The following is a 24,617-nucleotide window of genomic DNA, read 5'->3' on the forward strand; positions in this document are numbered from 1 at the left end:
CCTGTGTTGACATTAGTGATTTTTGTGATGAGTTAGATCATGGACCGTAATTGAAAGATCCATGGGTTTAATGTACATCCATTCCTAGTTAACTCTTCCACTTTTTCCTCCCCTATCACTCCTGTTTCAGTGCAATGACATTTCCCTCCACAGCTGAGAGTTGTTGAGCCAGCCCTGCATGCAGGTGGCTGTCAGCTGTTTGATGGGACAGAGCAGGGCTAAGTGAAAGAAAACTTTTAAAGAAACAGAGAGACAAAAGTAGACACACTCAGCTATACAGCATTCCAGTATAAGGCATCCTTTAGTAACAGTAAATCCAACATTTCTATCATGGGGATCATGACTAGAGAGCACTGGGGTGAGGCAGTCAACTACTATATTAGTCTTTTATAACTAAGAGTATTCACAGTACCAAAAAGCAGTTTCAAGATGCTATAAAATACAGATGAGAACCTTGTATGAAAATAAGTAAAACAGATCACCATAAAAACTCTTTCCTGAGCAATAGTGTAAATCCATGCATCTGTTCCTTTTGTCTTATGTAACTTTTTTCCCCTCTGGCTTTCAATAAAGATATAAATGTGATATGTATTTTGCAGAATCAATCAAAGGGGGAAAATGCAGGCACTCTTATTTTCTACTATTTTGTAGTGGTGGGTTCTGGATGAAGAATGATTTCTTTATTTTTAAACATAGTGTGCATTAGTACATGGTAAAATAAAGGTATCTGACAGAATCTTGAGTTTTCTTCAATTATTTATATGGAGATGTATGCAAATACTTCATTAAAAAAAAAAAAAAAGTTCTGCAGACTAAACCTCAAACCAATTTGTAAAAATATGTAAGCATTCATTAGTCCTAACCTACCTACTTTATTTTAAAGCTGTATAATCAACGGCTAATACGGGATTTAAAACTGAAGCACAGTTGTTTTGCCAGGGAGTTGAGAATCCCCCGCGCTCCTCTCCTGGCCAGGAGGTGGAGCTCGCACGGATCAGGCGGCTCCTCGTTCCCTCCCCCGCATCTCCAACCACCGCCCCCCCCCCCCCCCCTTCACCCCCCCGCTCTTTTTTCACCACAACCAATTTTCTGATCGATGCTGGGATTCAAAGAGTGAATCTCAGAACAGGAAGCAGCCGAAGAGAATATAGAATACTGCAGAGGTCCCTTTGTTGCTTTGATGGGGAGGTTCTTTCCTCATATCTTTCCTTTTTCATTTCAGTGAAATTAAGAGTTTACAAGCTGCTTTGCTCAGAAACCTGAACCTGCAGTAGAAGAAGCCTCATCATCTACAAGTGTATGGATATTTCTTATGCCATGATTTATAATTCCCTTTTAATCAGGTAAGGCAACATGATATTTAATCAAAATGCTTAAGTAACAAATTCCAGTTATTTTGTACCAGGATTCTTTTGTGGTGCCACACCTAATTTTCAATTAATATTAATGGAGCAAGAGGAAAGGAAATAATAGCCATCTTTGCCACTGCATGGATTTTTCAGAGTGTTTCATTAGGTCTTAGCGCAATAATAAAAAATGTTGTTCTTTTGAGTTCTCTTGTCCTATGGGTTTTTAAGATTGTATGTTTATGATTAGAATTACTCTTGAGTTTCTGTTTTTCATCCTAATTGTGGTGATTTGTTGCTGTTGTTTTGAAGTGGTCATCCACAAGTGTTTTCTTTCTCTGTTAGAGGTTATATCGGTGCTGTACCCAGAATACAAATTGGAGTGTATTTTAAAGCATATGAATGTATCTTTGGAATTGCCTAGTTTTAATGTGGAAATGTGCTGTTGCTTCTTGTTGCTTTTTTATACCACCTTCAGTCAGAGGCTTTCTTTGCTTCCTAAATTTATCTTTTTTTTTTTTTTTTTTTTTTTTTAATGAGGTATGGGAGATTTACAGCATTCTCCCCTCCCTCATCTCCCAAAACAGCCTCTCCCTGATACAAGACAGAATGGAGGATTTGTATGTGACTAAACATGGTTTTGCATTGCTGCAAATATCATATGAAATACATGTGTTTTGTGAATCATTATATATATATGTATATATAAGAATGGGGGTTTTTTTAATTGTAAAAATTTCATTCCATATTGCATGAGAAAGAAAAATATCATTTTCATTATATTTTTAGATGCATGGTACACACTGGGAAAGACAGCAGAATGACTCAGGAGGTGGGAAGCTCATGCAGCACCCCCTGACTCTTCTTTCAAATCTTTTGGTTTTTTCTTGTCTTCTCTTAATTACAGCTATAATTTGTTTAGTCAAGGAAAAACAACATAGGTATGTATTGACTTACACAGTCATAGATCAGAGAAAGGACTTGGTAACCAGTATGCGAGAAAAAAGAATGTGTGAATAATTTAAATGCATTTTGCTTTTTATTATAAGTTGGTGATTAGGAAAGCACTGAATCAAAATTTTCACACACTTGTGTAAAGCTAAACTTTTTTTAGCAGTGATTAGGGAAGCAACAGAAAATGAGCTGTTGAGATTTGAATGCTAGATGCTGCCTTGGCTTTAAATGATTCCTTAGGTATATGGGAAATGTTAAGAAGGTTTACACACATTCTTGCCATCTATGCATGTTGCCTGCTCAGTTGTACTTTTCTGATCAGTGTTTACAATATGTATATATGGATATGGCTCAGCCATTGTGGTGTCTGAAGATATCTTCAGTAGATGGTAAAGGATCATCCATTCTTGACTAGATCTGGAGAAAAGGTGAATAATTGTGTCCAAATGATCTGCAGTTTCCCCCAGTGACAAATGCCTTAAATAAAGGATGCTCTCTTATGTCTATAGGCCCCAAATCAGCAACAAACAGACATGTCAGTGGAATGACTCACCTTCTTAGTATTAGGCAAGTGGATAAGTACCTGGCTCTGTTTTCTTGGTGTTTAAACTGCACCCATGTTCAGGGAGAGAATAAGTTTTTTATAATCACAGAGATTTTGCCGTGTTCATAAAATGCAGTTAGTAGGCCAGACTAGCATATGCATTCAAGACAAGATATAGATTTACTCTTACATTGTAAAAATAAATAAAAATTTAAAAAATCCACTGAGTTGTTACAAGCCTTGAAGGAAAATATTGAAGATTTTTAGTACATTAATTGTGAACGTTAGTCTTTGGGAAATGCAAACACATGACTGGCCATGTCCTATCAAAGCACAATCCAGTTACCTTTCAGTAGCAATAGTTAAGTCAGATGTTTCTGGAGGAGTTCAAGAGAAAGTTGACCCTAAGAGAAAGCTGGTCCTCCCTACCTTTTGTGAAACTTAATTTTAGGGGATATTTAATCCTTCTTGTTATTTTTTTGTTCATCTGAATTACTCTAACTGAAGTGTACTCTGTACACACATGAGCAGCAGACACCAGCAGCCCCACTCTGCAACCAGAGCAAGAGCCCAGCAGTAGTGACACTGTCCGAGCTTCTTGCTTGATTTCTTCATTGCGGACCTCAATGAATGGATTTGCTGGGTTACTACCTGCAACCTCATGCTGCCCCTGAGGAGCCTCGAAACCAGGGGTGTCCAAATCATTCTCGCCCTTCAAAGGTGAAAATGTAACTACTCTTACATTTATACAGCCCTAAAATTACGTTTGGCCTTTGAAGGCAACCGCAAGGCCGATGTGGCCCCTGGTGAAAATGAGTTTGACAGCCCTGCACTAAACTCTCCCCTCGAGGGGACAGAGAGGACACGGAAATCTAATATAGCTTACCTGCTTGACACGTACCAGGCACCAGCAAATGCAACTGCAATCCCTCCTTACACATGCAGTTCTTGGCTGGAACACGAAAATCGCAAACAAGCTTTTTACTGTGTTGCTTCTATTGTTTAAAGAGCAAGCACACACTCACACCAGCTCCTCCAGAGGACAACATGGATCCTTTGCAGTGGCAGACCCTGGTCCTGTATTGCCCCAGGGCAAGGGCAGCCTCTCGTCCATCAGAGCCCCCTGTTCCTCTCTTTCCCCTTGGCCCCAGCTTGCCGAGCAGGCATCAGGGAACCTGGAGGCCTCCTCCTTTCTAGAAGCTTCCTGAAGCCACTTGAAATAATTCATTTCTTGTCCCTCCTCTCTTGCCAACACCTACCAGTCTGACAGCTGCTGGGTTAAAAGACATTTCTGCCAATGGTGACTGGACTCTCCTGTTCTGCTGTTATTGTCTTTGAAAGACAAATAATGTACCTGATTTCAGAGGGGTGTTAATGGGGGGAGGTAGATGATGCTGTGAAACACTAAATACCATAAGGATAAGAATCATGTTAAAAGCTAAGGATTAAATTAATAATTCTGTAACCACTGCATGTTTGGGAAGATATGCAGCAAAGAAGGTTTGGGACCAAAATACTGAAAGAGGACTTTTAAGGAACATTGAATAACTATATTCATGTTATTCAGTTCAATTTCCTATTATTTCCCAGCTTGCAACTTTACCTCTCATTTGTGCTCCCGAACCTACTAAAGTTCCTTTTTCTACCTGTTAGGCTGCTTCCTCTTGCTGCCTCTTACTGGTTTGGGACCTGTAGAAGGGCTTTGCTTCTGCTCCTCATTTCAGCATTTGATGCCTCAGCAGCTATCGCTATCAATGGCGCTGACAGGGCTGCTAATGCTAGGCAGAAGCACAGTCAACACGTGGCAGCTCTGTAAGCATTCACTGGAAGCAGCTAAGAAGCTTTTTCTGAGCATATTTAGAAATTATTTTAGAAAAGTGCTGAATGGCCAGATTTCAATAAATTTAAACAGGAGTAACAAAATGCAAACTCTTTAGATTGCCTGAGCAGCCTGCTTGATGAACTTCAGAGTGAAGAGATTGTAGCAAAAGTTCTCAAAAAAAAAAAAAAGGCAGGAAATATATTTTAATGCTTCAGTGAAACAATACTCTCAAACTTATCCCAATAAGCACACTACAAATGTACTTTTTCTTTTAAATGGTGAAGTTTTTGCTTTTATAAGCATTCAAGTTGAAAGAAATAAGAAGTATCATGAAGACACATGGATCTGCATTGTCAAGTTAAGCTTTTCTTTCTAACTTTATTGAAAGAACTATTGCACCATTTATAGCATCATTGCAGAAAGAAATCAGGATGAGGCCAACAGAATACCTAAATTCAGTCTCAACAGCTAAGGTTTGGCAAAGCTGAAGGCATTGGAAAGAGATTCTCATGATGGAAACTCCTAAGCAAATGAAACTGCAGTTCTGTTCACACTATACAGAAAAAAGGTGGAAAAAAATATTAAACAATCAGCAATAAATTATTTTTTAGGTCTATCTGAGGTTCAGTGATTGTTTCTCTATGAAGTTTTCTTAGGCTTTGTGTAATTGTGATTGCAGTTTCTTCTTGATTCTTAGCTTGGTTTCCTTTAAGCGTGGGCAGAATCTGATTTTGGCCAGATAAATCTTCTTTTGACCTGCTAATGCTAGCCAGTTCTGACTCATCTTCTTTCCAGAGATCCTCACAGGTACGTGGTAAAAGTGGAGACCTTCTCCATCAAGAAAGAGGTTCATGTTCCATAAGTCAATGGTTGCTCCATGCAGTGTATAGTTCCCTTACTTGGACAAACTGATGACATGTAACATTATTAGATGTGCATTTCAGGATGATGGATGTCCAGGTTTTGAACATATCGCAAGTGATCTCCTCATGGTCTAACATGGGCCTGTCAAATGACAGGGGATGCCTGATTTTTATGCCATATGGTGCTACTGGTCTTAAACAGAGTTGGAATGTGCAGCTTTTGACTATGTTTAAAAGATGTCAAATGACCCATTCCAGCCAAAAATAATTGGGTACCATTCAACCCTGCAGTAAAAATCTCTCAGCTTAGTAGGCTGGTTTCAAAGGCAGCATATGTGCACTGTGGAACTGTATAAACCCACGTGGTTATTTGTCTCCTTGTTTGGTCTGCTAGCCTACTGCTCAATAGCTTCCTGGTCCCTAGTACTGAGCTAACTAAATTAAAGCTACAATATTTCCACATCTACTGCTGTCATTCCACTGACAGCAGAGAAAATTTTGCTTTAGTTAAATTATTACCAGCAGGCTTGTAGAGTGGGGCAGAAACAGTCTTCCTGTTTGAATGGGTGTTATTTGTACATTAATTTATTTCTATACCATCCTCACCATTTCTCACCTTCCTCAGCGTAACTACAAACTCCTCAGCAGACTTTGACCCCAGTGTAGTTTTGTTTGATGATAAATGTAAATGACTCACTCTGAAATTAGGAGTCTGACTCAAGTTCTCTAAAGCAATACACCATGTTCTGGACTCACCCATTTGTCTCGGCAAGATCACAGATATATTAGGAGCCAGATTCCGCATATGTATACAAAATGGAGTCAGATGCATGCAGAAAAATTTGACAGTCTGTGATCTCGAGAAGCCGGTGTTTAATACATCATAAACTGCATAAAGATAGAGCAAGGTCAGAAAGAAGTATCCTTTCCATAGACACTGTGGTCTTAATTTGCCATTTAAAAATCAGTTCCATAAACAGGTGCTGACACAAAGAAGGCTGAAGTGGCATCCAAGTATCTAAATTTATCCTGTGCTCATAAGGAAGTGTATGGCAAATTTTTGTACAACCACAACTACCATGATACAAGAACTCTGCCCAGTATTTGAAATTTGACAGCCTATCTCTGAGTATACTTACTGTATTTTGTTTATTAGCAAATATTTTTACCAAATGCAAGCCTTTGGAAAATCCTACATCTTGGGCCATGAGGCAAGCTTTGTTACGTCAGTTTTCCCCACTGGAAGTCTCTGGAGAAGTTTTTTCTAACTGGGACTGCAGCACACAAGGCGATATCACAAGAGTGTAACAGGTGTATTTGTAGCGTGTGTGAGCTCCATATGTTTTGTCTTTACTGAGAGTCAATGATGAAACCATGGAAACAAAACATAAGTACTGATACCAAGCAGAATGGAAAAAAAATCTTCCATCTGTATTTGCTCCATGTCAGATTTCAGGTTAACACAAACGATTGTTTCCAGATTGAGACTTGGTGATGGCTGCTTAAGCATCCTGATGGCAAATGCATTTGCACAGGTTAGATTTTGCAGTGCAGGCCCAGGTTTCCATTTTGTAGAATGGGAAGCACCAGAAAAGTGCTGACAGTAGACAGCCTCCTAAGTACCACCATAATATTGCTGAAAAATTCTCCTAGTGAAGCAATGAGAATATGCTTTGAAAATACTGGGGTGCAGGTTGAGCTAATGTTTCATTTTAATTTGGCTTCTGGAAAATGACAAAATGGGAAGCACCCAATTTTCCTGTCGGTAGATGTGAATCTTAAAGTTATTATGGAAATGAATTTGACTAGGAAGGAGTAGAATCCAAATGTTACTGGGCCACACTTATGAGAGTCACTTTTCAATTGAATAACATTTTACATCTTGCAAACAGTTTGCTTTTGGAATTTTGTTGGCTAAACATATGCAATAGTCACAGAACATTTTCAAGAGTTATTGTTTCAAACGATTTATTTTTTAAAAATATTTTCAGTTAACACCGAAAGCACTCCACAGCCTTTTACAACATTTGTGACTGCAAAAAGATCTTTGTGCTTTTGCCAGCTGTAGTTTTTATGAATTACAAGATCTTTGATCTGAAGCAAAGCTCCGGCCCTCTAAGCCAAGCTGCAGGCAGGTTAGCCTTCGCACAGAGAGAAATCTGCTACTCTACTCCACCAGTACACTTCAGAAAAAAATAAAGTATTAGATTTGAATGTAAGCCTCAGGGTATGAAGATGATGACCCTTAATATTATATAGGACACTTGGGTGCTATTACTCATGCTGATACCTTGCTCTGCGGAGCGGCAGAGTCTGGGAACCCAGAAGCGTTCTCCATTGCTGCAAAAGGGATTATATTGCTTTTCTCAGTATTGACCTCACTTCCAAATTAGTTTAAGGATTCACACGTTCTCAAAATAATCTGTCCTTAGTGAGAAAGATGATGGATATGATGCAGAAATTGAGTGAGCTGGTATAAATATTGTGGAGATGGGCAAACAGCCCTGAAACAGTGATAAAGAAAGGAAATATCCCCTGGAAATCTAGAGAAGAGAGATTGATGGCTAGAAAGCAATCAAATGTAGGGGGAAATAAGGAAAATTTTAGGAGGGTTCAGTTCATGTGAGAAAAAAGAAGAATCCATTGTAAAGCCACCATTGAAATGTGTATCTGTGTTCCTGCAGGGAGGTGAGCAGTGGGGCGGGCAGGGCTGCAGAGGGAAGATCTCCCCGCAGTGGCACAGCTCCAGGTCGCAGGTGAGATGGCAAGCAAGGAACGCTTGTGCCAGCTCTTTGGGGAGTTCTTGTATTCCCTCTAATCAGAACCTGTTTTGCTGGCTCAAACATAGTGGGAAAGGAAGAACTCTCCTGAGGAGGTTTTCAACATCTGCTCCCTTGCTTTATTTGCATATACCAACAAATGAAAATGGAATATACTCAAAGAAAATTTACAGTTAGGAAATGATCCTGAACTGGAGCAAATTGTCACACTCCACTGAACAAATCTCAGTTCCAAATCGCCCAGCTATAGTGGCCTGCAGTTGCATTTTAGCCTAAACTTTTGTAGATTATCCTGAGCAACCCTTCTGTTCCTCATAGTTAGAAAATGATATTATAATGAGCAAGTCTTGCCTACTTTTTAAAAAATTACCTTGAAACTGAACGTGCTTTTTCAAAGACAGTGACTGAAATTTACAGCTGTCAGTTATCTGTGGTTTGCTTCATTATTTTTTCCCTCTCAGAGGGAAATCAAAGCAAAAAGAGATTAGTTTTGGGCAGATATACGGTGTAACTGTTCAGCTTTCCATTTTTGGCACATTCCCATAGTTAGAAAGAAAAGTGGCTCAGAAATTTTCTTTACCCTCTACCCAAGAAACTGATGTCTGAGTATAAAATAAAGCACTCATTTTATTGCAACAGCACTTTGCCATCAGGTAGCTTACTAAGGGATTCTCATGAATTTGGCTCTCTAAAAAGGTATGTTTCAGCCAAGGCTCATGTTAAATCAGGGGACTGTTATAAGCCATACTGTGCAGAATGTCAGAATAAACACTCTTAATGACCTTCTCTGATCCTACACTTATGAATCTCTGTTGCTCCCTCAGGCCTTTCAAGTTTCTTGATGGAATAGTGATATTACCTTTCTGCTCTTGCTTAACTGCATAACTGCATATGTCTGCCATATGCACTTTATCCCTCATGATAACTTGATCCATAAAGTTGTTTTTATAGTGTTCAGAATATTATCAATTAATGTCTTGATATGACAGTTAGGTTATCAAGACACTATAAAAGGCAAGCAGAAACTGGGCCTGGCAAGCTGTTTCAGGGTTTTTTTTTTAAATGGCATTTCTATTTAATTGTGGGTCAATTAACTACTCAGTTTCCTTTCAGATAAAAAAAAAATCTTCCAAATTTAATACAGAGTTGTTTAATGCTTCCTAATGTTGTATATCTGACTGAGCTTTTCATTATCCAGAGAAACAAACATGTTGGTCAGGTCACCAGGGAGTAGTGGTGATGTTTGCTGTCTTCCTTTGCATGGGAGGTGGATGGGTGATGAAGCTGTACCTCGTGTCTTCAAATGGTTCCTTTATGATGGTCTGGGAAATGCTACATAACCACTCAGCTGTGTTCTGCACAAGTCACCAACCATATTATTCATTGTGGGATCTAATCTCTTGCTGTTTGGTTTAATTTTTCCTTTTTGGTTGCCATATTTTGAATATACATCCAGCGCTATGTGCCTCACCCCGGTGATGTCTTAATTTAAAAGACATACTTAATCAACTGTAGGGATGCTTGTACTGTGAAGTTTTGGACAGTTAGCGGAGCAGTAATAAATCCTAACTATTACAGTTACTGTAATTTTTATACATGCTAAATACTACAACATGAATACTTAGTTGTCACCCTGCCTCTGTTAATGTGTATCAGTAGACAAACCATGTATGCTTTCATACGTTACTCTGTTTCCAAAACCACACACGGTTCTATTTCTCAAATTGTGAAATGGTAATAATTTTAATAGGTGCAAAATAAGCAGCTGATATTTGATAAAGTAGCATGGAAGAACAAGGTTTCACTAATTATTTCACATTTTAAAAATCAAAAATATGTTAGTGAGTGTTGAGCAGTCCATAATGGGACACTGAATTAAGGCTGCCTTTATATTCTGGAAATCAGGGATATGATTCGTAGCCACCTGTGATGAGTGAATTGCCTGCCAACATATGGGAGTATTGAGCAGGATTCATCCCATCTCATCTCATCTCTCTCCCTTTATAGTCAGTAGAGGAAAACAGGCACTTCTGGGGCACAACTTGCCTCATCTTAAGGTAGATATCTAAAATAGGTCAGAAGAATTACTTTTTAAAAAGACCCATTTTTCTCCAGTGAATAGGAGTTCAGACTGGCTTAGATGCAGATGCCGACAGATGCAGACATCTGACATCAGGGAAGGTGAATCCTACTCGTGTCACAGGCAGAGGTAACAGCCAGTTCTCCAAGGCAGCATACAGACCGTACACAAAGGACAGTACTTTTTGCCCAGAGAGTTATCATCGTTCTTCCTCTTCCACTAGTTACATCTCCCAGTCCACATGCAGCACCAATGAACTAAGGAAGCCTCCAAAATAAATCTCATTGCTTTTAAGAGCTTGTATGTATTGTGTACTACACAAGACAGTGAAGGTTGCACTATAGTATCTACTGACAAATGCATCAGAAGGAAGGCAGATCTTAACTGTAGCATATGCTGTCATTTGAGTCCTTCTTCCTGCAGTAATACATGTTTTTTATTGCAGTGTTTGCACAAAATTTTGGGGAGACCATATTGATACCTATGTGAATGATTAGGAGTTATTGAATGCATGCTTACGCATACTTCACAAACCTCTGAACGTGTAATCTTTATAGTTCTCTATAAACTCATTTTCAGACCTTATTGTCCATTCTCCTTAAAAATTGCAGTCATCTCGGTTTTTATTCTCTCTCTTGTCCATTCAGTCCAAGCTTTCTTGTTTTGTCCTATCTCAGCTTGTCCCGTTATACAGGCTCCTCTTTGCTTCCCTTCCCGCTTCCTTCACTTTTTCCCAGCCTGGTCTCCTGTGAGGTCAAACTGATCAACCTACATGATTTTCTTGGTCATCCTAACCTACAAGTCTCCGAGGTTTTTGTGTCTCTGCAACCAGCCTCCAGGACAACTATAGCAAATTTTTAGACAATCTCTTTATCCAGGCAGACAGTTCTTCCACATATCATTTCCCTGGAGGTTCTTCTGCTGCCAGTTTTCAATTGCAGATATGTCTCCCTCTTTTCCTGCCTCCCCTATTTTACTTCTGTATTTCTTTCTGCATTTTTTTTTAGTAACCAATGTACAGGATCATTAAGAACACAAAGACAAATGCATTCCCACTCTTAGGTCAGCACAGTCCACAGAGACACCGACTTCAGCTGCAGGAAAACCTCCTGAGCTGGAAACTCAAACATTAACAGAAAAGGAATTATCTCTGGAATTCACACCTTTAAACTTCTGTGGTGTTCTTCCAAACACGTGCAAACTAATTTTTCAACATGTTTCAAGTCTGGGCAAGTATTTAGACATCACTGCAACAGAAAAGTCCAAAATTCAGAATGCTGTTCTGCAAAAAGTTCTGCAAGACTTCATATTCATGCTTTGGAAACTGGCAGCTATAAAATTGTAATGAGAAATATATATCTATAGCTTTTTCTTGGAAATAGTTCCATCATTTGAGTTGGAGCTTCCCTCCAAAAATCAACCTGAGACAAAACTGGAAAATGTTAGCCTCAGTGCTTGAAGCTTGGCATAATCAAGCAAGAGAAAGGAAGGAGGAGGGAAAAAAAAGAACAGGTCAGGCATCTCAGTAATAAACAGTACCACCTGCCCCATCTGTAATTTTGAAACATGACAACCTGTAACTTGAAGCTGGCTTTGACCCATCTGCACTTTATCCCTAAGGATATAGTAACAATTGCTAACCCATAAACCATCATAAGACTAAAAGAATATTCAAAAGTAAATATGGGATCTTGTCTATGACCTAATTTCCAAAATCCCTAAAACCACTTCGCTTCTGCCTTATCTGAAGTGGCACTTCCCTGTCACAAAGCCAGCTCTTCCATTTCATTGGCAAAGGGAATCTGGTGGTGGCCATGCATGGAGAAGGGAGTTGTGCATGTTAGTTGTGCTTTTGCTGCTCCTGTCTGCTTGGTGTGTTCCTAGGTGCAGCAACACAGTAGGACACACAGGTAGGGACATGAGTAGTGCTGTTGAGGAAACACAGTCTGTGGCATCCTGCCCGTGGAGGCCGATAGGTATCCAGGGAGTCAATGCTGCTTTCAGCTGCATTAACTCCTGCAGGATCCCCTTTGCAGCTGGTGCTGTGCAGCTGCAGGGAGCCCAGCAGCGGCAGCACGGTTCCCGGGGGAAAAATGTCATATGTTATCCATGGAGATGTTTGCTTCCCCCATGGGGTATGGTCCTCACGCTTTTTGTGTCTATTGTGTTTTCGTTTTAGAAATAAGTTCCTCAAGAGGCAGTTGTGTTTGTTACTAATAAACTATCTCTGCAATTGCAGGCCTAGTTAGAGAATACTCTATTTAGATTCAGATTATTTTTTCCCTTGCAAATTTACAAATGCACTCTCGCATAAACCAAACCTAAACTCAGGGTTATTTGGCATGCGGTGGTGGATGTTATCTTCTGTTAAATACATACCAACAGCTTGAAATAAGAATATCTTTTGAAAGCAGAGATGATGTAAAAACTGTCCCAGCACCCCCATCCCCATGTCTGTTTCTGTGGTTTTACAGTCACCCTTTCCTATTAAAAAAAGAAGCAAACACCACCCCCACATGAAGAGGGGAATGGGCTGACTGCAGTGAGCAGCATGGCTATGGGTACACAAAGTTAACACAAGGAGGGACGACGACCCCTCGGTTCCATGACGCCTGCATGTTGCACCATCCCAGATAAGCCCCCAGGTCAGAGGGGACCCGGCTCGCCAGGGCTCGCTGGGCTGGCCCAGGGCCTCAGCTGTTCCTGGCTGGTGACTGGGCCTCGGATTCATCTCACCCGCGGAGCAAGGCCACAGCAAACCCCTTCTGCTCTGCTGCTGTAACCCTGCTCTTATCTACCCTACGCTAAATTCCTCCCCTTTGCTGCCCCCTTCGGCTTCTCCCGTTGGATTAGGTCCTGCTCCAGCCAGCAGGAGAAGCTTTCCTTCTGGAGAAAATGACCTGCCTGCAGCAGGTTTCCACGGGGAGTCTCCGCAGCCCGCGGGCGGCGGCTGCGCTTCCCTTGCCGCGCAGCGTGCCGGGCCGCAGCGCGGGTGCCGCAGCCCCGGGGCGGTTGCTAGGCAACCTCTCTCCCCCCCCCCCCCCACCCCCCTCCCGGCGCCGCTCCGTGCCGGCGGACCCAGCCGCCATTGCAGAGCCGCGTCCCTGCGGAACACAAGAGCTCCCCGGCCGCCTCCATAGCTGCCTTTTCGTTCTCTTTTGTCGTTTCGAGTGACAGCGGGCTGCCCGTCTCGCCTGGCTGTAGTCCGCTGTGGCAGAGGCTCAGGGCGGAGGTTCGGCTGCCGTACCTGGGGTGTGCGGAGGCGGCAGCTGGGTGTGCCCGCGCCCTGCCCGCAGTGCCCACGGGGCCGGCTCGGGGGCTCTGCCAGGTTAAAAGGAGCAGGTGGAAGTGGTTTGTGGTTGAAGTGGAAGCTGGTTGCAGGTTGCATCAGTTTCCTAAGGTGGAGGAGTCCTTTGCCCTTTGTTTTTGACTTGAGGGGGTGTGTGGCTCATCTTTGCTGTCGGAGCCTGACCTGGGCTTATGTAAGCGATAACTGAAAAAAACACGCTTTCGGTCACAGGTTGTATTTGCAACAGAAATCGGAAAGAGACTATAGAAGTGGAAGTACACAGCATTTTTTCATGATTGCTTGTCAGTAGGTTCAGAATCATGATTTATGTTGTTCATCCAGAATTGCTGGGCAGTTCTTAAGGGGATATCAAAACTCCTATCTACCTGGTGTCTTTTATCCAAAAGTATATAAATGATACATTATTCAATTTTCTGTAGCCATGCTGCAGTTAAAATTAACGGAGATTTCATTCTGAACATCTTTACATAATGCCCATACTGGGAATCTTAAGCTCAGGGTTCTGGTTTCTGAGGAAAGAAATCACAGCATGTTTTATTAACAGCATAAGTAGTCAGCGCATTCTCCTATTCAGGCATCTGGAAATATCTAGCTCATCCCATACATATGGCACTTCTGTTATCATTGCATCTCTGAATTGTATAGTCACTGTCCCCACACAAACACACTAAAAATGGATATAACCCTGGCCTGACACTTACAGAAGAATGTACTTGTGGGGATACATTTCTCACAATAGATAGCAGGGCAGAGATCGATTTGATGAAAAGCACACCTCAGCTACATGTCTGAAAGGCCTTAATCATTTAACCAGATCTATTAGAGATTTGGTGAATGCTCTTCTCACATTACTTTGTCTCCCACATTGCTGTTGGCTTTGGAGACAGTTTATTTCTCTCTTTGTAAAGGGAAACTCAATCTGCTTTGAATATTTCTCAGGTATGAATTTACCTTTGTTTGTTCCTCTGGTCATGGAGCACCAGAGGAGCTCATCTGAATCTGGTAGAAAGCTTATTTCACTGTAGAAAAGAAAAAAGTTAAGAATGGTATTTTCATTGAGTGGAAAAACAAAAATTGTCTAATGCTAGAATGAAGGACTTAAGGGCCTCTAATAGGGAAAAAACAAATGGCTTTTTTGTTCATTTAGTGACATTTGATTGAAAACTGGCAATTGTTCAGAGACCATTTCTGATAAATAGGAAAATAGGAATATGTAACTATAACCAAATGCAAGTCATCGCCTGTTATTGGCTAACAGTAAGTAAAGATAATGATCAACTGATTTTTACCAATTTTTTTCATATTTCCTTGGAATATATCTTGCCATAGTCCTATTGTCAGTGCCCCGAAATAAGCTTTAAAGAGGGTGAGAACACATTTGAGGGAACCCCCAAACTTTCCCTATAGAGGTCTTTGTATACTTATTTTTACATTAGATGATCCTTGCCATGCATGTTGCATAAAATGCTGTCCTGATGTCATGATGTTTGTGTTGAAACACAAAGGGTGATCCTGGTCACCTCCTGATCTTGGAAGAGCGGTCCTGAGGCTGCTGTAACTGAATGTAGCCCGATTTGATCCCTAGACTTGCTAGTATTAGGGTATTTTAATAACACCTTTTTTTTTTTTTTTTTAGTCCTACCTATACTGAGTTCTACACCACATACAGGATCTGTGCTAATCTTTGTTGACTGTGCACTTGTTAGAGCCCTGTTCAGCTCCAACATTCGAGCATTCAAGATCCATTTATTCATACTGTGGTGCCTTAAGCCCTATTGAGCTTTACAGTTAGGAGAAGCACTGAAATTTGGAAGACATTGTAGATAGTCAGCTAGTCCTTTGCACTCTAAAAGCGATAGGACATATTAAGCCTCTTAACTTCTTTCTGTAGCGTGATGGATCAGCTCTTTGATCTGTCTGAAATCCAGCCACTTATTTGTAGTTTTCAGCTGGATCAGTGAGCTGATCTGGCTACAATGCAAAGGTGCAGAGGTGCTCAAGCCAGGACAGTGGTAATGAGCAGGTGGAGAATGGGGCTGTCCCTTCTCATGGCACCATCTCATACTGGTTTAAGGTTTTCAGAAACTGCATTTTCAAAGGTGACTTGCTAGTTACACATCCATTTAAAATGTTGGACAACATGTAGGAAGCTGTATTTTATATAGTTCTTCTAAGAGCCATTTGGAAAAAAAATGTTGAACAGAAGCAGCTGCTGTTCAAATCTCACAATTTGGCACGTAGATACTATATGAAGAGACCTGTGTCAGAACTCTGACTGATGAACATACAGTGCAGCATAGTATGAAACACACTAACTACAAGCATAGAAAAATTGATTTTTATATGCCATCCTCTAATTTCAGCAGTGGAGTTGCAGTCTTAGCAGAGATACTTCACCAGCTATAAACCTTCCATCTTCAGACAGTGCAGTCACTTTATAAAATCTTTCATGCAGTGCTGTGGGGTGCTGGCACATCCACATGGGCAATAGCCCTTTGAGACAGAACACAGTTTTTCCCAGCATTTATTTTACCCATGTATAGGAATAGCAGTGATGTAAGATGCAAGTAAGAGAATGGGCTGTGAAATAGCTTTTCTAAACTTGATTGTTTTAATTTCTCTTTGTTAGGCTAGGGGAAAAGGAAAACACTGGAAGGAGAGAAGGGTGAGTAAAGAAAAACTGGGGGCAGATCTCTCCTATTCCACACTATTGCTTCCTTCGATGCCCTCATTTCTTTCTCTGTAAAGAAGTCCTTGGGACTTTTCTGTCTTTGTCACTTTTTTCTATCCACCCCACTGATTCTTCAAGAACTTTCTCAGCCAACAGTGACTGAAATCAAACCCACTTTTTTGCTTCTCTGGTATATAAACAATAAGCTCTCGCTCCCTCAAGGCCTTGGGAAAAACATAACAGATGGAGCAACACAAAACAGTGAGAAACCTACACTTATTAAGACCCTGAAATAGTGAGGGCCTCTTACAAGTTTCTTGATTCTCATCCTGATCAGTTTTGCTACAAATGTCATACTCATCGCTGATCTTTCTTTTTACAAGGCGTAGTCTTTCTTAAAGCCCTGGAATGATTGTGGTGTGTCTACTCTGTTCATTCTCTATTTTCACAGGCAAAAGGTTTTTCCTAACATATCCCTCTTGCTGCACATCCCCCACAACCTGTTTGCGTGTTATGCCAGATAAAAAGAGAACAAATTCCTCCTCTTTGGAGGAGCTTTCTAGACATATAAAGACTGTCATCGCATCTTCCACCAATCTTTTCAATGTAAAACTAAGACAGAAAGAACTCAAATCCCACAATTCCTTGGATGTTTTCTTATAAGTTACATTTTTGTTGCTGTGGTCTAAACTCTTTCCAGGTGGCTCCCATATTTTTTGAAATGTAGTACCCAAGTTGGATATGCTGCTTCAACTTTCAACTGGAATGGTAAAAGATCAGTCCACAAGTTTATAAATCCAAGTACCCAAGGTCCCTTCCAATCCCTAACACCCTAACATTCTGCGATTCTGTGATACTTGCCTTTTTTTTTTGCAAGACTAACCGTTTTCACTCATGCTTGGTTTGTGATGCAGTAAATACTAGTAAGTACTCTAGATCTTTTCCTGCAAGCTGTTGGTGGGGTTTTGTTCCTCTTCCTGTAATTTTTCAGTTATTTATTCTTGCCTAAATATACAATGTAAGACTTGTATCTCTTGAATTGCATCATTTTTTGAGACTATTTTGTTATTTGTCAGGACATTTAAAATTCTAATACTGTCCTTCTGTTTACCTGTAGCCCTCCCAGTTTCATGTCATCTGCAAAGGTTGCAAACCTGTTTTTCAGTCATCTGGATCACCACGAATAATTTAGTAGCATAGTAAGTGTTTTAGGTAGCATGAGGAGAAGAGGTGACAGGAATGTCTTCGGATTCAATATATTTGATTAAATTTATACGATTTACAAGAAGAAAAAACTCCCTTTTTCTTCTTCTACCTGTTTTGCTGCTTAAATGCAAAAAATATGATTCCATTTTGGAGCATAAACTTCAGGGGTTTTTTTTAAGATTAAAGGTCTTTTTAAGATTAAAAGTCTTAGAGCAATATTAACAGATTTTGCAAGCTACAGCTACACACAGTGTAACCTACACTTTGGTCAAAGTTGCTCGTCACCATTGTAATTTTGGGATGGATTTTATATAAAATTCAATTAATTGTTTCAGCAAGGAAAGTGGAAATAAGCCAATGTAATTTGCTCCTATCACAAAGTTGGGAGGCATTGTCAAAGAACAAGCAAGCTGTTACAGAGAAAGGACTAGATGAGTTTGATGAGTGGTGTTACTGGAATGAGATGAGATTCAGAACTATAAATGAAAAGTCGTGCACTTAGGGACAATTCTAATATAGTACAGGAACACACAGCTGCAGAGTGGAAGGATCACAGAACCACAGAATGACGGCAAGTTGCCACTTGTGCATTTCGATACTCTGCTTCAACATTGAACGAAGGCAGTTAATTTTTATGGATTTCTGAGAAGCTGGTAATGTAATCAGGATTGTCTGTAGATGAAGGGCTCCTAAACAGCCAGGAAAAAAACTCAGAAGTTTCTCTCAGTTCTGTCCTGTCAAAAATCATTCACCCTCATGTAGAGTTTCTTTACATATGACACAGTACTTCCTCAACTCTACCCTTTATATGGGCCATGAGTGTTCTGTCAAATGATTAAAAGACAAAGGCCACTTTCAAGCTTTCAGATGTGCCATAGTAGTGGGAAGGTGGATACCACTGGTGATTAAATTATTCATAAAATGTACCCGTGGCTGTAGGTAGGAAGCTAGACAGCAGTCAGAAGTTACCTATTACCAGATTATTACGTGTTTGTATTTTAAGTAAATTTTGACCATGTTTGAACAATAGTTTTTAAATGTAGGTTATGTTGGATTGGGTTTTGATTGATATTTACTATTTGATTTGATCATTTTCCTGTCTCTACTAATTTTATCTATTACATTTCCTCTAGCTATGTAGTATCTAATAATTTTAATATATTTTAAGAGTTGTTACTAGCTTCTCTAGATGTACTACTGAATTCTCCTCTTTAGTAGCATATAAATTTGTCTTTGAGACTGCAAAGATCATATTGTATTTCCTGCCTGTTCTGTCTCTCTAAAATACTTGTTCTTTTCACCTTACTGCCTAGTAAGACTGTAGACAAAAGCATCTAAGACAAAGGGATACAATGTCCCAGTAGCTATTTCCTTTTTGACTTGACTTTTCACTGTGCTTCCTAACAGTACGTATGTAGGTTGGATAGCACTGGTGGAAATCAAATTGAGATCTCAGGTGATTTCAGACCCTTACGATAAGAAACAAATAACCATACACTTTAACTTAATATACCATTAACAGCAGAATGAATCTCACTTCTTTTTCCATATTGTACGAATTAGACCCACTTTTAAGTTACTTAGTTTACTGTAACTTTCATAAGCAGCTGCACAAACACATATGTACATTTCCACACATATAAATAATCAAAATACTTTTGTAGTTAGAAGCTCATTTATTCCTTCTGTGAATCTGTGCTGTCTCGTAATCCTCTTATTTTGAGACTGCAGAGCCGCTCCAAGTAAACCACAATCCTAATTAGAGCCAGCCAGAAGTTTTCATCCAAAGCTTTTTAACAACAAAAAAAAATGGTTACATGGAATTATTTGAAAAATTTCTATTGATTTCATTGAATTGTTTGTGAAAACCCTAGCAAATAAAAGACTTTTCTAAAAAGGCCTTTAAAGTTATTTTAAAATATTGTATAATGTTTACATGATTCAAAACCAAATCAATACTTCTGATCTGGTTCTCATGTGACACATTTTTTCTTAGTGGCTGAAGGTTTCAAAACCACCATTTTGATAATTCTCTCACCACAATTACCAAAGAACCAAATTATAAATATTTGTCTGTCTCTTTGTTGTCCTTTTTTCGAAGTCACAGTGGTGTTTCTTTGCCTACTATATTCTTCCCTTCTCTAACCTTTCTCACTTTATAGTGACTCTGCTTTTTATTAGTTTCCACAGCTGCTTTAGTCCTCTGCAGCTGAAGGAAAGGAGATGGCAGAGGGACAGAAGTAAATGACTGCCTGGAGGTCTGAATCTGTAGATACAGTAATGTGTCGCTTGGAAAGTTTGAAAAAGATTTGGGTATATGTGAGAGAAGGAATGAAGGGCAGAAGGTTGAGGATGGGGAAAGAAGGAGGCCAAGAAGGTGATACTAGTGCAGCGGGAGAAAATGTATGACGATCAGTAAGCACAGAAAATCCAGAGAAAGTAGGAGAGCGCAAAGAAGTAGGGTGGCATTTAGGTGTAGTGGTGCCCAAATATGATGTCGTACTGATTTGCCTCCTGGGAAGGACTGACAGCGCTCATCAGCATCTCGTCTCCTGTCCTGCTCCAGTGGGGCGTTCAGTGCAGGAATCCACACTGCAGTGCACACCCAGAGCTGCCGTCCTTCCCTCTCTTTTCTGGCTTTCCCGCATTTAGAAATAGTACACAGCAGACATGTTGTATAAATTTATTTTAGAAAACTGATACAAGCTATAGTTTAAAATAATCCAGACTGTCAATAATCCAGTCTCAGCAACTGCTTTGGTTGCACACTGTGCAAAGTCCGTTTTTCTATTTCTTTTACTTTGCTATCCCTCCTACTTTCTTTCAGTGTCACCTTCACAGTTTTAACAGCTATGGTCTCATCAGCAGTAGCTGTTATATATTCATAAGAATTTTTGAGAATCCTGAGACCTGTGTGGTTATATAAAATCATGTATTTTAGTCGCAGGGTCTCAGTTGAAGCAAGTGTTTGAGCATGCGAAAATTCTTTACCGTGTCTGATGAGAACTTATGGATGTATGTCAGTACCATCTAGTGGCAGAAGGAGTTGTGGCACTCGGTAGGCTCGCACAGGAAATGCTATATTTGACTTCAGTAACCAGGATCCTTCAGCAGGAAGTTAGGTGTGGTCTGTAGGTTTTTCTTTTTTTCTTTTTTCCTAAGGAAAAAAAAAGAAAAAAGGAAAAGACATGATGGAATTTTAGCTGCAGTCTTCCTTGGTGCCATTCCAAACCCACATAAGTGCAAGATTCTTCACTGGTAATGATTTTTTTAAATTCTTTCCTGCGGTATTTAAACAGGATTATGCTGTCTTCTTTTTTTTTTTTTTTTTCCCTTTTTTTTTTTTTTTTCCCCCTCTGTAAACTAATAAAATCTAACAAGATTCCACAGCAGGATCACTTTCATTTTCCTAATTAACCCTTCTGTTGCTACTAGTTAGTGCAGCTTACAGCACCAGTTTGCTACAGCCCATCCATGACAGAATGTACCCAGTGCATTTGCCCGCAGTGGAAGAGCATGTTCATAGGGAAACCTGCAGGAGTTGGGATGCGTGTGCATCTCTGTGTGGGTGTAAATGGCTGTGTGCATATGGTTGCAAAGGAGGTGAAAGCATCTTGTTGCAGTTTATTTAGCAGGCTTCATATATATGTATTTGTTGCAGCTGTGCTGGAGTATGTGTATTTAGCAAGACAGTAAAATAGGATTGTGCTGATTGTATTCCAACTACTGTATCATTTTAATTTGAGAATTGTTTCTTGGTTATATTGTCTTACTCAGAAGTTATTTTTTTAATTGCATTTGCTATAATATGTTTTTAATGTGCTTACTCAGGAGGAGGACTTGAGAAATTCTTGAAGGTTATAGTGGCAGTCCATTTTATTATTTCAGATCAAAGTATATGCATTGGGAATATTTTCCACTTGTTATTTTTAAAAGAGCTGTAGGGAGACATTAAGAAGGGATGGTTCTGCACTTGGTGGTGAAAATTGAGAGAAGTATATACAATTGACATGGTATCAGATGTGAAAGATCTAAGTGCAGTATGTAATGATTAAAGATAATTTTTGTTTAATTCAGCAATTCCTCCAGTGCACAGTGTGTTGCCTGGCAGGGGATCTGAATACAGGTGCTTGTGTGTGAATCTTGTTTCCTGAGCTGGCAGCTCTGCAAAAGTGGCGTATTTGTACCCAAAGAGAAAGAGCATCTCACATTGCTTTAGCTGGTCCCGCTGACCTTACATGGCAGTAGTGGATTCTAGGAGTCATTTCTGGTCCGTATGGCTACGGGGAGGGTCAGTCCGAAGCGTAGCTTTCAGGGTAATTAGCAGGTGGATTGTCTGGAGTCTCACTTCTCAAGACCAAACCAGAAACATTTCAACACTGTTGATTCCTCACACTGAATGTGGTGGAAAATGCCTGCTACTTTATTCACTGAAACGGATAGCATTACCCTTGATAAAGGCAAGAAGATGTTATTGTATTGTATGTGACTTTGTTTATTATACCGTCTACATTGCTTGTAGCTATTTGTCTTGCTCTAAATTTTTTCTGTGTTTTTTATATTTTTAGCACTTTTTTATGAGAGAGGCTAAACAGTAATTAAGAGGTGCAGGATGAAAAGATGGCACAATCAGTGCTGGTACCACCAGGACCTGAGAGCTTCCGCTATTTCACAAGAGAATCACTTGCAGCTATTGAGCAGCGTATCAATGAAGAAAAAGCTAAAAAATCCAAACAAGAACGCAAAGATGATGATGATGAAGATGGCCCAAAGCCAAATAGTGACTTGGAGGCAGGAAAGACACTACCATTTATCTACGGCGACATACCTCCAGGAATGGTGTCCGAGCCGTTGGAAGACCTGGATCCATATTATATCAATAAAAAAGTGAGTGCGTTGTATATTTCTATCAAACTTTAAGAAGATTAACATACAGGAAACCCTCTCACAGACAGTATTTCCAGTATCTTGGACTCAGTCTTTATACCTAATACATTCCCTCAGCAGCTGATTTCATTGGCAAAAATCTCACTTGTAAGAACAGAAGTTTGTCAAGCTGGTCTGTTGGTAAAGATACATTTAGGTTTATATTTTACTAACATTTGTAACTTGCAGGATTTTACACACAAGACAATTGAAACAGTAGTACAGGGGTTATCTTTAGAATTATTATTCTATTAATTGCTGTGTCATAGACGTGAAAGGAGCAGATCTGCACTGTGAAATCCATGTTTCAGGTAGCTGGTCACCTCAATAGCTTCCTGCACTGTCATGTGGAAGGCCTAGGTTGCATTCTCTTGTTGCTGGGAAGTATCTCGAGGTACGTAAAGGTAATTTCTCAGGATATGCTTAAGATCATCCTCTTCCATTTTGCACTCCACAGAGGCATCATATATCTGACTTAGATAGTTCGGGTGACAGATTTTTCATATTCAGATTTATATTGTTCCATAATTGTTACCAAAGAGGAGAGGCTTAAAAGAGGGACATAAATAAAGACAAGGTAGGAATTCCTCTTAAAGTGTTGACAGAATGTTACATAATAAAAAAAATATATATTTTATAGAGATGTTCATTTTAAAAAAATATAAACCCACATATTTTCTTTTTGTTTAAAGTAACGGCAACTGTTGTGGCCAAGCACAAAAGTGCTGAACTTCAGACTTTTGACCAGATGGCCTTGGGTTTCCTCCAGAATTCCTGTCCCTCAGATTTTGGCATCATATGTATTGCACCATCATTATTCTACCAGGAAAGAAGAAATTACCAGTATTTCTGTCTTCACATTTTTTTCTTCTGCTTTCTTTTCTTTCCTGTGGAAATTGGCGAGTGAATAAAAACATGGGAATTTAAACAAACAAACAAAACACACATTACTTCAAACAAAATGGAAGGAAACCTCCAAGAATTGTTAAGAGTCCAACTAAGTAAAAAAATACAAATGAAGATAATTCCTTCAGGAATGAGGGGCATGCATCATCACTAATACCTTGAAAAAATAAAAAATAACAGTACAGGCATACTGTGATAAACTAATGTGATAAACTGAACAGCTTTTAAAAAACTAGTTGTAGCTTAGGTGTTCTTTGCAGAATTTCTAAAACTTAATTCATGCTATGGAGAATCATGAGCTAAATTTGAAAAAAAAAAAAAAATTTCAATTAAATGCTGCGTTCTGCTCCCATTACTCAAGTGATTTACTCTGTTGAAGTCTGGAAGCAAGGCAAATGGAATTTGGGTTACAGTGCTGATCCCTTTCCTTCCTACTTTCCCAGTTCTGCAGTAGTAAAAATCTAAATTCGGTGCTGGAAATCCTAAAGTTAGCACATATATTATCATGGTTTGGAAACTAGAATAGTAATTCTGCAGTTAAGTGTGGACCTGAAGTAAAATCCTGTTGAATTGCTTGTTCTTTGTTAAGAAAGCATGGCAGTTGTGTCAATCTTTTCAAAAAGCAGAATAGTTTCTACTAGGAGATGTAAGACTCCAAATTACACGTGTGTTGCAATAATTTCTCCTATTATTTTTCTTGGTGGTCTTTGCATACCTTTGAACATCCTTGTTTAGGTCAGGCTTTATTTTAATTTTTAAATATGTCTTGATGACTCAGCATCACACAAATGATGCTTCATCAGAGATTTTGTCAGAGTAAAGGGAACAGAAAACATGAAAAACTCTGATTTGAGTGCATATTTTCTTGAACTTCAGGAAGGATAGTAATAGAGTTGAAAAGCAATGGTAGCAAAGTTAGTAAATTACAGACCAATCCTTTCTCCTTTACAGTAAATTACCAAGGTATGTCTTGAGAATTAATGTGTATCTGGGAATGCAAATATGTTCAGTTTGGAAGAGAGAAAATTTAAGAATTCAGGCAGGGAGAGGTATTGTGTTTTCAGGATTTCAGCCACTGCACTTGGCACACCTGCCCTGAGAGCAGAGCGTAATCTTTGCAAATGCTGCCCTCTGATTCCAGCCGAGGCTGATCATGGCTGCTGGCAGCGCTCCAGGTTTGCACAGCTCGTGTTCCCTTTGGGCTTTTTA

The 24,617-nt window shown here is 39.7% G+C and overlaps 1 protein-coding gene across 5 annotated transcripts in view; it reads left to right on the top strand.

Annotated features, from left to right (window-relative positions):
• Positions 1-1,067: 1,067 nt before the first annotated feature.
• The window catches only part of LOC136102885 (sodium channel protein type 2 subunit alpha), a 77,281-nt gene continuing 53,731 nt past the window's right edge, over positions 1,068-24,617 (top strand). For 3 of the 5 annotated variants that reach the window (XM_065840329.2, XM_065840331.2, XM_071810998.1), the window contains exons 1-2: positions 1,069-1,343; positions 22,145-22,463. In XM_065840329.2, coding sequence (XP_065696401.1) covers positions 22,197-22,463 — 267 coding nt within the window. In that variant the 5' untranslated portion in view covers positions 1,069-1,343; positions 22,145-22,196. Of the gene's footprint in view, positions 1,344-20,747; positions 20,835-22,144; positions 22,464-24,617 lie in introns of those variants that run through there. The other 2 variants (XM_065840332.2, XM_065840330.2) reach the window with 2 other exon arrangements.

The sequence above is a fragment of the Patagioenas fasciata genome, chromosome 7 (genome assembly GCF_037038585.1).
Source record: "Patagioenas fasciata isolate bPatFas1 chromosome 7, bPatFas1.hap1, whole genome shotgun sequence".
Lineage (NCBI taxonomy): Eukaryota > Metazoa > Chordata > Aves > Columbiformes > Columbidae > Patagioenas > Patagioenas fasciata.